This window comes from Apteryx mantelli, chromosome 5, assembly GCF_036417845.1.
Source record: "Apteryx mantelli isolate bAptMan1 chromosome 5, bAptMan1.hap1, whole genome shotgun sequence".
NCBI lineage: Eukaryota > Metazoa > Chordata > Aves > Apterygiformes > Apterygidae > Apteryx > Apteryx mantelli.
The window spans coordinates 59669979-59682304 of record NC_089982.1 but is presented as its reverse complement, the minus strand read 5'-3'; the positions used below and the strand labels follow the sequence as shown (position 1 = coordinate 59682304).

Genomic DNA, 12326 nt, shown 5'->3' with positions numbered 1-12326 from the left:
AAAAATATATTTTATTTTAAATTGCTTGTGGTCAGCATTGCACTTAATTGATGGAGTATAACTTGCAATACCCATGCGTCCACTTCCTTTTTGGCTGTGGAAAAAGTTTCTCACCAATGGAAAAAAATTAGCTATTTGTGGAACAGCTGAATCTCTGGAAGAGTCAGCAAAAAAAGAACTGAACAGTGCAATTCCAAACAAAATGTGTTGCAAGCTGAGCACACACAACTATTTCTTAGCAGTAGCACTTCCTTTAGAACAAATAATTTCCTTAATTGTGTTCATGCTGTATTTGTGCTGCTGCTGTTGAAATGGAATTTAAACTGTGGTAAAAGAATTTAAAATAGGGATCCAAGCAGAAGATTAAGATCTGCTGTGAGAATTAATGTGTGCATAGCTATATACATGTACACACGTAACACTTAGGAATATTGTGAATCATAGTAGAAAACCTAGATAAAAAATAAGATTTTAATTTTTATGTATAATTATACACCTTTTTAAGAGCTATTTCTACAACTGAGAAATTTAAATCTTTTGTTTAAAGTTTTAACTTCTGTATACAAAATAAGAAAATGTGTCATGATACAATATATCTTACAAAACTAGTAGAGAAGCAATGTTCATCATTTTGACAACTCAATATTTAGCATTACATATAAGAGATGCACTAATATGTTGACATATATACGGTATTCTATTTTACAGGCTGAAAGCTTACAGAAAAAATGTTGTGGCAAAATGTGTAGGTATTTTTTTGAGGTTTCTAATGCATGTAAACCTGGTAGTCTTGCTAATGTGATAGGCCTGTCTTTATGTAGAAACCAAATAAACTTTCTGCTTGTACTCCTAAGTGTCAATGGAATATTATCAGATACTTTTAAGCTTTTATTTTAAAATTCAATTCTTATAATTTATAGCTGATGCTTGCAGTAAATGTGGATCTGAAAAAGTAATGGCTTTTTCAAAGTTGCACATTTAGAGTGAACTGAACAGGGACCGTGTCTGTGTTCACTCCTGTCTCCTCACTATCATCTAATAGTTGTGTACATATAGTAAACATATGTATGTACGTGTGTGTGTATATATACACAAAAATATATAATTCCACACATTTCCTAAATTGTTTTTTTCAGGCAATATAAAAGTATATAAAGTATAAAAGTGCTTCTTTAGATACTGATTCTGATTAGACTTTTACTTGGGTTTTCACTGATTAATCATGACAAGACCTTAAAAATGCAATACTTAACAATGAACAAGACTAGACAAAACTATAGGAAAAACATGCTTCTTAGTTATCTTCTCTTTAGCTCTCTGAAGCTAACATGTTGAAGAGATTAAAGAAATATCACTTTCTCAAAACTAGTAAGAATTCTTCTGATAGGCATGTACATTATGAAACAGATGCTGACTGTTCAACATGTGTAAGGCTTCAGTTCACTTATCTAAACATAAGCACCTGGTGCCATTCCAAGATGCCACAGTGTATCTGACGTGGCCTCCAGGTGCTGTTCCACAAAGATTTGAATCTCCTGTAGGTTGTCTGAAATGTCAGGCTTATGTTAATTTATATTTAGGTAACTGAATCTACCTTTAATTGTCCAAATGAAACTGCTCACTTGCTCACATTCTTTTTAAGTAGTGGTCTTTTGGGATAACTATTTGGAGTATAAGAGAATCTTATGTCGTGAATAATATAACTACCCTTTCGGAACATTTTTGTTTAAGTCCTTGAATTTAGTTGCTGAAATGTACTGTAGTTGCATTTAAACTTACTAAAGTATTTTTTTCCTTTTTGTAGTATGGTGGAGACATTACAAGAAGAATGAAGCTTTTAAAGAGGCAGGCAGAGGGGAAGAAGTTGATGAGAAAAATTGGCAATGTGGAAGTACCAAAAGATGCCTTTATACATGTTTTAAAAAGACAGTCTGACAAATAGATCGGCAACATGCAGTTGACTATTCTCTCAAAATTTTCTTGGCAGTAGCACAATGAGTTAATGTATAATTTATCACTGGGAGAGGGAGCAAATTTGACTTAAAATGGTGCAAGTTAAATATAAACAAACAAAAGGACTATATGCCTAAAAATGTACAGATATTTGTAAATCATGAAATTAAAGTCATCTCATTTGACATTACTGAATCTGAAAGTTTTTATTGTGACTTCACAGAAGTTTCATACTTTCAATACTTAATTATTTTAATACAGCAATTATGTGTTATTTTGGCTTTGCAAGCCTTTGAATGAATAAATAGGAATCATGTGGCGAAAATTCCTAACAATAACTTTTGGATATTCTTAAACAAACAACCAAGTTGGCATTTATTAAAGAGTTTGAATTGTTGCCACAAAAATGCCAAGACACTTCGTGATTTACCTTCTAAAGTTGCTGTTGTCAGGAAGTGTTTCGCTACAAATTAATAATGATTTTTTGTATATATACTACAGTATTTATTTTATACTTGCTAGTGTGTCAGTTTACCATGAATACAGCCTAGCTATACTCATCTCATGTGTTTTAATACAGTAAAACTTTTGATTACAAGAATATATGACCGTTCCAACAATAAAACACTCTGGCATTAACCAAACCTTCATGCTGAAGGAATTCTTTAAGACATGTCTCTGTACTTCCAAGTCTTATTTGTATTGTGCACATACTAAAATTTGTCACTGAGTTGTCACTTGAAAACTGTACTTAAATGAGTTTAATGTAAGCTGTTCCTTTTGGAAGTTCAAATAAAGCAGTCAAAAACACCAGTTAATGACCATTCTATATACAGTGTTCACAGCTGTATAACTACCTCCAAAAGCCTCTAGGCTGCTTTTGTTTCTAGATCTTCAGAGGTTAATTTGGAAACAGACAGAGCATTACTTCTTGCTATTAAATATTATACTTGAGAGAACATATTGCTGGTAAAGTACTGAATCACTATGAAAAGCTGCTCTTAGACTTAGGTTTGTAACTAGTAAGGATAGCCTAAGTATGATTTGAGAGTAAATGATTGTAAGCTAGTTCCTTTATTTCAACCTCAGTACAAGGATGAATTGGGAAAATACTTGGAGGAGCAAGATTAAACTGAAGACCTTCAGAGGTTCCTTTCAACACAAATTATTCTCAAAATCTAGGGGAAAAAATGGAGAGGGAGTTTTGATAGTTTCAAATTAAAAAAAGTTGAAAAGTTAAAGCATTTCAGCTGTATTGAAAAATCAAAGAACTGGATGTGAACAGAGTATTCCATATCTCTAAGGTAAAGCTACATAAGCTGTTGCTACTACTAACCAACTCAAAGGAAAGCTACTATGAACAAAGGCTAGCATTGATATTATTATTCCTCCCCCTAAAAACCTACCCTCTACATTTTTAAGAAAGTCAGAGATAGTGGTATTTGCTGAGAGCAAAGGTTCTTTTTTCTAAAGCATGTTTTTTTTTTTCTTTAAATAAATCTAAAAGCAGAGTGAAAGGTCTAGCTTTGCCCTGAAGAAAAGGGTAGAAATTAAAGGTAAGCTAGGGATTATCCAAAAAGTAAATTAATCCTTCATGAAGTTGCTGAATTTGCCAAATATGTATAGGTTGTCTAATTAAAGTTACATGTGTAGGTAATGCTACTTGGGACTGAGACAGGAACTCAGTCTTTTAGTCTTGTAATAGTCATTTGAAACAGAAAAAAATACAGATTCCTAATCTAATTCTGAGGGGACTTGTACATGATGTCAGATTTGTGAGCAAGGATTTTAAAAGAAACTGGTTAGTACTGTTTAACTGTAGAACAATAAATAAAGTAGTAGTTCTGACTGTGACAAAATCTGATTCCAGCAAGTCACAGATTTAAACTTTTTCCTTTTAAAACATATTTTAAATACTTACTTACTGAGGAAAAGGAGTATTTTTTGCATAACATGCAAAAGTAGATCTCCTAGCCTAAATTAGGATTTACTTTTTTATCTAAGAACCTATAACTTAAGACTTACTGAACTTGAAAATACTTGCCTTACTATTTGGATTTTAACAACAGACTACAGGGTAACAGTTTAAGCTTAATGCAACTTTGTAAGATTAACTTAGTAACTGACAAGTATGGAAGGTACTTTCACAGAAGAATTGGTATTTCATAAGAAAGTAATTGGAAGTATCTCAAGGACTGACATGATAGGTAGAAACAGTTTAGTAGTATAGAAAAATGAAGTCATGAATTTTCAGGGACTAGCATGGAGTTCCATATCTGGCAGAATCCACAAATTATAAGTGAAAAAAGCTTGACAACAGAAGCTAATCAGAGAACAACTAAACACCGTTCATGAAGAGGCAGATATATTCTTAGACCCACTCAGACAAGTATTGCCACTAGTGTACCAGTATTTGAACTGTAGTGTCTGCCTTTCACAGACAGAAACTCAAATAATTATGAAGAAGTGGAGATACTAATTTCTCTATTTTTTCAGGTCTTGAGAGAGCACAAAAGAGGGCTTTACTTGGTAAGCTTTGCTAGAAAGGCAGAAGATTAAAAGGTGTTCCAGAATGAAGAACAAAAATAAGGAGTTGTAGAGGGGAAAAACTTTCAAAACAGCATTAAAACAGAAGGAGGGATACAAAGGCTATGGATTGCCATTTAGGCTTGAACTAAATTTCCTTAGTAGAAGTCCCAAATAGTTTTGCCACATGATGGTTTGTAATCATTAAGAACATAGCAACCTGAATTCAAGGTTTATAGTCTGATATTTTTTGTAATACAAGTATTTACTTCATAAAGTGAAGCCTTTACTTAGCTGTAAAGACCAAGAAGGACAAGTCATCACACTGGAAAGTCTAAAGTAGGTGGACTTCGTGAATCATATGCTACCTGTAAGTCTTGTCCTGCAGCACAATTTTTGCAACTTTTTTCCCCCCACCTTATAAAAACTGCAAGTACACAAGTTGAGTCCTACAGCTGAAAGCCTGTTTTAAATCACTTGTAAGAGCTACAGTTAAGATCTCTGAAACACTAGCAGTTGTTGCAGTAAAGTAGCTTAAGTCTGAAAGATTCTTGCATCCAATAGTTTAGGCCATGGCCACTGGGCATATTGGGCCTGTAACCCCAACTTTAATACACAGTTTCTAGCACTCATTAAGAGTGTTAATGAAGTTTGTGATGCTGAGTGTTTGCAACCTAATGACAGAAATAACCACTTTGATCTTAATTAACAGACAATCTGAACACTCAGCTTTTCAAAACTTGTGCTTGTGTCACATGGCATGGCAGCGTTGCTTTTTCTTCTCCCACTGAATTTTTGTGTGGGCAAAGATTCAGCCACTGCAATAGAAAGATTCACCCTATGCAGGCTTATGAGAAGTTACTAGAAAACAAGGAACTGAGTTTATTTTCTGAGTGGTTCTGATTCTTCAGCTGCAAATACTACATCACCAGTAGTCGTGTACAAAGCAGCTGTTCCACTCAAAATGATGTGGAAAGCTTTGCGTGAAACCTCCAATATATTAAAGCAGAAATTTACTTAGTTTGCTCTCAATATCACCATACTACCATAGTCCTTAATGCTATTTTTATTCATATCACTTCCCCCCACACTTTCTTCAGGGCTGATTACACCCCCCCCCCCAAAAAAAAAAAAGTACAAATCATATGCCTTGCCTTAATACAAGCAAGTCTACCTCATTTACTGTCAGTGTTTAATTCTACTTTGGTCATAATATGCAATTAGGAATATTCCTTTCAGCTGATCCAACATACAGACTTTAGTTAGTTTAGTCAGTTCCTATAATACAGTTCTTCCCTCCTCCCAGAAAAAGCCTGAGAAAGCTGCATCAAATCAAGACAGTTCTAGATGTGTGGTATTCTATAGAAGCCTGACAAGCACACTGGAGTACATCTCTTCTGTTGATTCTGTTACAGTGATATTACAATGTAAAGAATTTCAGGAATCAGTTTAGTGTAGCTAAATTGTTCAGTTGTAGGGAAGAGGTGTCTGAACTCTAAAGGCATCTGGAACTCCCTTCCTCCCCTTGCGTAGGTGCAGGATACTTGTTCCAGAACTCTGGTGCTGATTCTCACTAGGTGTATACTCAGGCTTACTATACTAGTATAGGTATTTAGTCCTGACAATCTACATTAGAAACAATTTACATTAGAAACAAAACAATTTTGACATGAGATTTATATTCAAATTTTACTTGTATTAAAAGTAGGAAATAACATTCCTTGTAACAATTCAGTGTTTATAATGACACAATGAGAAGTAACTATTGCAAAGTGGTTCAGATAACAGTTGTCTTTAATGCATGATCATTTAAACTTGCAGACATTGATCTTCCGTAAATTAACCTATTTGCAGGCATTTAATAGGAACAATGATACAATTAAACATGTCTACCTCCAGAAAGGAACATTTAGATTTCTTATGTATAAAGCTCAAATACCAAAAATATAAAAATCCTAAAGTAATTTGAAATACATGAGAAGAAAAAAGTGCCATGGCAGAAGTTTAACGTTTGTAACTGGAGTAGGTTGTTACAACACTTTGAAGGATCAGGTGCATTTTTAGGCACTGTTTTGAAGTCTCATTTGCCTGAATTATACAGTAGGATTTGAGATACCCAAAACTGTTTGTACAAGATAAATTTAAGGCAACCAAGTGCAAAAGCTCAGTGTGCATTTGATATATGTAAACAGAACATTTCATAGTAAAAGTTGTGCAACTATTACAAGTCAATAGTATGGACAAAGGCCAAAACCATTCTGCCTAGAGACACAAATGCAAAGTGTATTTGCACTAATGGAGCCAAAAATTACAAATGCTTGGAAATAAAGTATCATTCTCTAACACAGGCATTACACTGCTTTGCTAAATGAGTGCTCAGCTGCTTCCCCCCCCTCCCAACATGCAGTCTCCAATAAGTTTGTTCTGTTCCATTTAGTTACTGTAACAGCCAAAGACAGAGCTCCAAATGTTAAAACAGAATGTACAACACCAAATAGATATGGAATGTGAATGTACAGATATTGGACCTTTAAAAAAAATACAGTACCTAGGATTCCCCATTTTAGCCAGTTTTCAGTATATTGCATAGCAGTAAATTCATCTGCTACCTAAAAACGTTGTTCACCCACATGGAGTTCCTCCTCAATTCTTCTTTCAGTTTTCTTTCATACTGTACAGTGGGTCCACAAGTTTATTGTGCACATGCATTAAACCTTGGGGGGAAAGCAACAATGCCAGCTTTACATTAGTTATAACACTTTCAACAAGTTTTTTCTATCCACATTTTTATTTGTGGAGTTTACTTCATCAAGTACACATTTCAAACAGTTCACTGAAAAGTACACTGGCTATTCAAAGTATTTTAAGAACAGAAGTAATTAACTTAGCATTATTCCTGCATCACTCAGAAATACTACTGACATCTTCAGCATAAACTGATCAGGCATATGAAAAACATCTCAGAACTCCAGCCTATCTGGTAGCAGACTAGTCAGAGAATGAATTTGAAATATTTCCAAATGAATTAAGTGCATGATAGAAATTAGTCTCTTTGTATTAAGGTAAAAACTGCATAACAGCAAGGTAAAAATTCCCTTACTCCATAATTTGTAATAAAAGTCAGATTTATTCATAATGATACATTTACAGCATTCTAGCATTGTGGTGTTACTATTTTTGTGATTAATGCTATACTTGTGGTCCTAGACAAAAGAAAGCAACTAAAAATATCTAGACTACTAATGCAGATTCAGAACTTCAGTAGTTCAACTGTTTTGCATCTTAGCAGATTTATTATTTTGGTCATATACAAGTCACCATAGTGTAAATAGGTGAGTATTTTTTTTTTTTTTAAATCAGGTACCCTAACTTTGGAAAATGCTGAGAAGAGATCAGAAAGGTACAGCATTCTTCTTTATGTTAAAGCTGATTTAGTAAAAATGTTACCTACATCTCTGCATGGCATTTAGTCACTTTGGTGTTTTTAGTCATTAAGATGGCATGAGGTTAATAGCAGCAACTAATCCATGTGCAGTAATCTGCAAATTAGGAGTCCAATCTAGCACCAAACTAAAGATTAACTTCTACAATTACACAAATGCAAGTAATATGCAATACTAAAAATAAGGAAGAATATAGAGAGATTTTCTTAGAAACCCTGAAACTCAAGTTTGGCAGTAGGGCACATCCCAAAGATTATCTGTAGCCAAGAATACACATGATGCATCATGTACCCAACTTACTGTCACTGTAGCAATATTAAATTTGAATATTTAACTATACAATCTGAGGTTATTACTTTAAGTGACTGTACCATGCAGCATCTGCTCCCAATCTGTATATGATTTTTTTTTTAAATGCAGATACTATTACTTTTTCCATAGAACAGGCTGAAGAACTCTGTTCATTTTTTCCTCTACGGTAATGACTTAGCTTCAGATTTTTGCCTTCAAGTGTTTTGTTGTTGTTTTTTTTTTTTTTTTTTGCACAACATAATAGTACTACTGAGGAAGACTTTCCCAGATTTCATGAAGCATTAAGTATTGCTTTGACATACAAGGGAAAGAGTCAGTAGTGTTTCAGGAGTTTAATAGGAAGTGGGAAAATAAGTAGGCATTTGATATAAGAGTCATTGATGCAGGAAAATAACAGCTGCAGTCACTATTCAAATTAGAACTCATGTTATGAGCTTCAAAGCATTCCACCTCCTGCCAGTGTTTTCTTTTCTAAAAGAGGAAAAGGAGACAATTCCCCACTTTTTTCCTAGAGGCATGAAAAATGCTTACAAGTTCTGCCACTGCCATATTTAATGATGATATTGAAATCCTATTGGTCAAAGTGTGTTTCAAGAACAGAGTTAGAAACAAGAGTTGATATTTACAAGACAGAGTCCCTTGGTTGATGGAGGCCAAAAAAATCCAACATTCTTTATTTCAAAGGAAAAGTCCTGCTACCTATTCAACTCAAGTATTCTTTGAATAAATGTATGTGTACATCATTTCAGAGAAGCATGCACAGGTGTGGAAAAAGCTTTCATGCATTAACTCTTCTCTGCAGACTAATCAATAAATTCAAAACTAATTAGTTTGGCCTCTCTCTCCAAAATAGAGGTTACCTTTCCCTTTCTATTAAGAAGGTTTAAGCAGATTTGATAATTTCAGCCTCTTAATAGGCTTTCCAAAAGTTATGGGTAAGCAGAGAGGAGTAAAAGTTATTCTAGATCCATAGCATCCAGACCATCATGCTGGCTGATAGCTAACAGTATTTGAAGTTTCATCTAGTATCTTGATTTTTTTTTAAATGGTGAGAAATTGTAGTAATTAACTACCATAATTAGCAGTCCTTAAGAACTACCTAGCTTCTTAAGTCTAACCTGAAGATCAACATTCAGAAAGAATTCCAGATTTGACCACTGATTTCTCTTCCATCTTAAAATGAAAAAAACTCAAATTGATTTATGAGTGAGGAAAACTTAGCCCATTTAAAGTAAACAATTTCTAAAAATTCTACTCCTCTGTATATATTACAGGGTAATTAAATATGGTGTGAAAGAATAGCATACATTCACATACTGTAGCCCTTAATTTTTTTAAAGGAATGGTGAATACTGGTGTCATACCTAGCAATTCTACATTAGTATGTTTATATCTTTTCTGAACAAAGCTTGTTTGTATGAAGACCATAGAAGGTTTATAATTCATCCAAGTAGTCCAGATACAAGTCTAAACTTGTTAAAGTTTAACTTTGAAAACAGCAGTAAGTAGTATCTAGTAGCATGATGCAGGTGAAGACTATCCCTCCCCAATACACAAACAGGATACTGAAAACTCCAAAATTAAAGCATTACCTACAAGTGTATCACACTAAAAATCTAATTAATGTCAGATTTTGCAATCTAATGCATCTATGGACACCAGTGATACAATACTCTAAGAATAATTTCATAAATAACAATCTAGATCTCAGATACCTCAATAATAGGAAATTCAAGTGAGACTGTTGTGATATAAACAGAATTTTTCTGTTTTCGCCTATATTAGCACAGCAAACGCAGCTCCACAGCCTCAGTGGAGCAAAACTAAGTAGGAATTCTCAATGACTATCAAAAATTCAAAGTTACCTTAAACCTAAATATACCTACTGCAAATATGAAAAGCACAGTAAGTGTGCAATGTATTAAAAGCCAGTATAGATTGTGCAAACTCCATTATATGCAAGATGTCCTCAACTGACTGCAAAGCCCACATCACACCAAGTTTACTAGACAATGCTTTACAAGATATCAAATTGCGAGTCATAACAAAACAAGTCATAACAAAAATATCATGGCATATATCATGATTAATAGATGTATCAAGTTTTAAGTGAAACACTTTCCAATGGGTTTAAGATCAGTATACTAGACACAGACTGCTGCTGTTTTCTAAACATGCAGTTGAAGATTACTCAACTACAATTTCAAATTGGGAGCAAAGGAAAGATCTTATTCAAAGGAGATTTTTCAGGAATATCAACTGACATACTCTGATCTCATATGTAAGGAACGCAAGATGTCTCTTAGCACTGTTCCACTCAAGACAGAAGTTAACATTTCATATTTTGAATACAGAACATTATACATTAGCTACCCTAATGTGTTGGAAAGCCCAGACTTAACATAATTTTAAATTTAGTTTTCAAATATGGGTAACTGTTCTGATTCAGTGCTCACCTTTAAAGTACTTTACAGTTTTAACTCTTAGTTCTAAAGTAGCATCTTCATCACATACAAAGATAGTGCGAGGGTGCTGCTGGAAAGCAGAAACTGTCCACATATGATTGACCCCTTCTTCAATTGCTTTGTACAGTGCAAAAGCTTTATGTGCACCTGTTATAAGAATCATCACCTGCAAAAGAAAGGTCTCTGTTTACTTTCAATCCCAGTATATATATACCAGCTATGGTCTTGAAAACAGATACATGCAACTAAAACTAAATGAGTTCTTACTTCTCTAGCATCCATCACTGTACCCACACCAACTGTTAGCGCCATAGTTGGTACTTTAGATAAGTCTCCATCAAAGTATTTAGCATTTGCCAAAATGGTGTCCATTGCTAAAGTCTTTAATCTTGTTCTTGAAGACAAACTTGATCCTGGTTCATTGAATGCAATGTGGCCATCTGGACCAATGCCTTTTCAAAGTTAAAAAAAATAAATCATTCCAGAGCTACAGGTCAACAGATATCCTCAGACATAGTAAAAGAAAAGTTTTAGGATAAATTCTTTTTTAGTCCCCCGCTTTCAAAAAATGCACTGAAAACTTATTTCAGAGTAAGTTATTATTGGAAACTGGACACCAACCATTCTGTTTTGATAATCACACCAATTCTTTGTTAGTCAGAGAACTTTCTTATACTATATTTAAGAATAAATTTTTTAGCAAATTTCTAAAAATAGTGACTACAGATTTAGTGCATTTGTTTGAATCTTAACTGATCACAGAATATTTTGTCATACCTCCAACAAACAGATCAATCCCCCCAGCTTCTTCAATTTTCTTTTCAAATGCATCACATTCTGCCTGTAGGTCTGGAGCATTTCCATCAAGGATATGAGCATTATTTGGATCTATGTCAATATGTTTAAAGAAGTTATTCCACATATAAGAATGATAACTCTCTGGATGATTTCTGGGAAGCCCTGCAACCATTTGAAGTGAAGTTAACATATTACAAATTTATTTAACCAACCTTAATCATTTTAGTCTACATATAATAAACATGGCATGGAGGACAAAGCTTTTTAAAACAATCTAACAAATCAAAGCAGAATTTGAAACAACACTGATGAGTTTTTCCTATTGCTATGCAGCAAGGTAATTGGTTTAATACATTCACTTTGCACAAATATCACAAAGGAGGTAAAATCTTCATAATAAATGAAGTGACAATACTATGTGACAAAGTACTTCCTGAGGGAGTATTTCAGTTATTTACAAGCATTGAATTTATCTCAGGATCTACTTGGACTAGTTAATAACTCTTTACATTTTTGAGAATAAATAAGACAGACACATGCTTAAATTACCTGGTGTATGTAAATCTAATGTAGAAGCACAAACATATCAGACCTTGATCTTGTCTTTTATCTAAAAGTGTTTAACAATTTTAATGAAGAAAGTTCCAGTGTACCATATTCTCAAATAATTAACAGCACAGCTTACCTACATATTCATCCATATTGAAAGTCTTCACATATTTGAAAGAGAGATCTCCATTCTTGTGATATTCTATCAGCTTCTTGTAGCATCCCAAAGGCGTACTCCCTGTTGAATAAAGTTTTTCTACTGTGCTATATATCCACACAA

General features: G+C 33.7%; 2 protein-coding genes across 4 annotated transcripts in view; one reads left to right on the top strand and one right to left on the bottom strand.

Moving 5' to 3' along the window:
- GUF1 (GTP binding elongation factor GUF1) overlaps positions 1-2763 on the top strand; it is a 22654-nt gene extending 19891 nt beyond the window's left edge. For both annotated transcript variants that reach the window (XM_013949499.2, XM_067298094.1), the window contains exons 16-17: positions 709-745; positions 1805-2763. In XM_013949499.2, the coding sequence (XP_013804953.2) occupies positions 709-745; positions 1805-1942 (175 nt within the window). In that variant the 3' untranslated portion in view covers positions 1943-2763. The remainder of the gene's footprint in view (positions 1-708; positions 746-1804) is intronic.
- GNPDA2 (glucosamine-6-phosphate deaminase 2) overlaps positions 1-12326 on the bottom strand; it is a 14421-nt gene extending 2095 nt beyond the window's left edge. Inside the window, exons 1-5 of one of the 2 annotated variants that reach the window (XM_067298095.1) lie at positions 12183-12281; positions 11477-11659; positions 10967-11151; positions 10691-10865; positions 7089-7193 (exon numbers count right to left, since the gene is read on the bottom strand). In XM_067298095.1, coding sequence (XP_067154196.1) covers positions 7135-7193; positions 10691-10865; positions 10967-11151; positions 11477-11659; positions 12183-12198 — 618 coding nt within the window. In that variant the 5' untranslated portion in view covers positions 12199-12281 and the 3' untranslated portion in view covers positions 7089-7134. Of the gene's footprint in view, positions 1-6149; positions 7194-10690; positions 10866-10966; positions 11152-11476; positions 11660-12182 lie in introns of those variants that run through there. The other variant, XM_067298096.1, reaches the window with a different exon arrangement.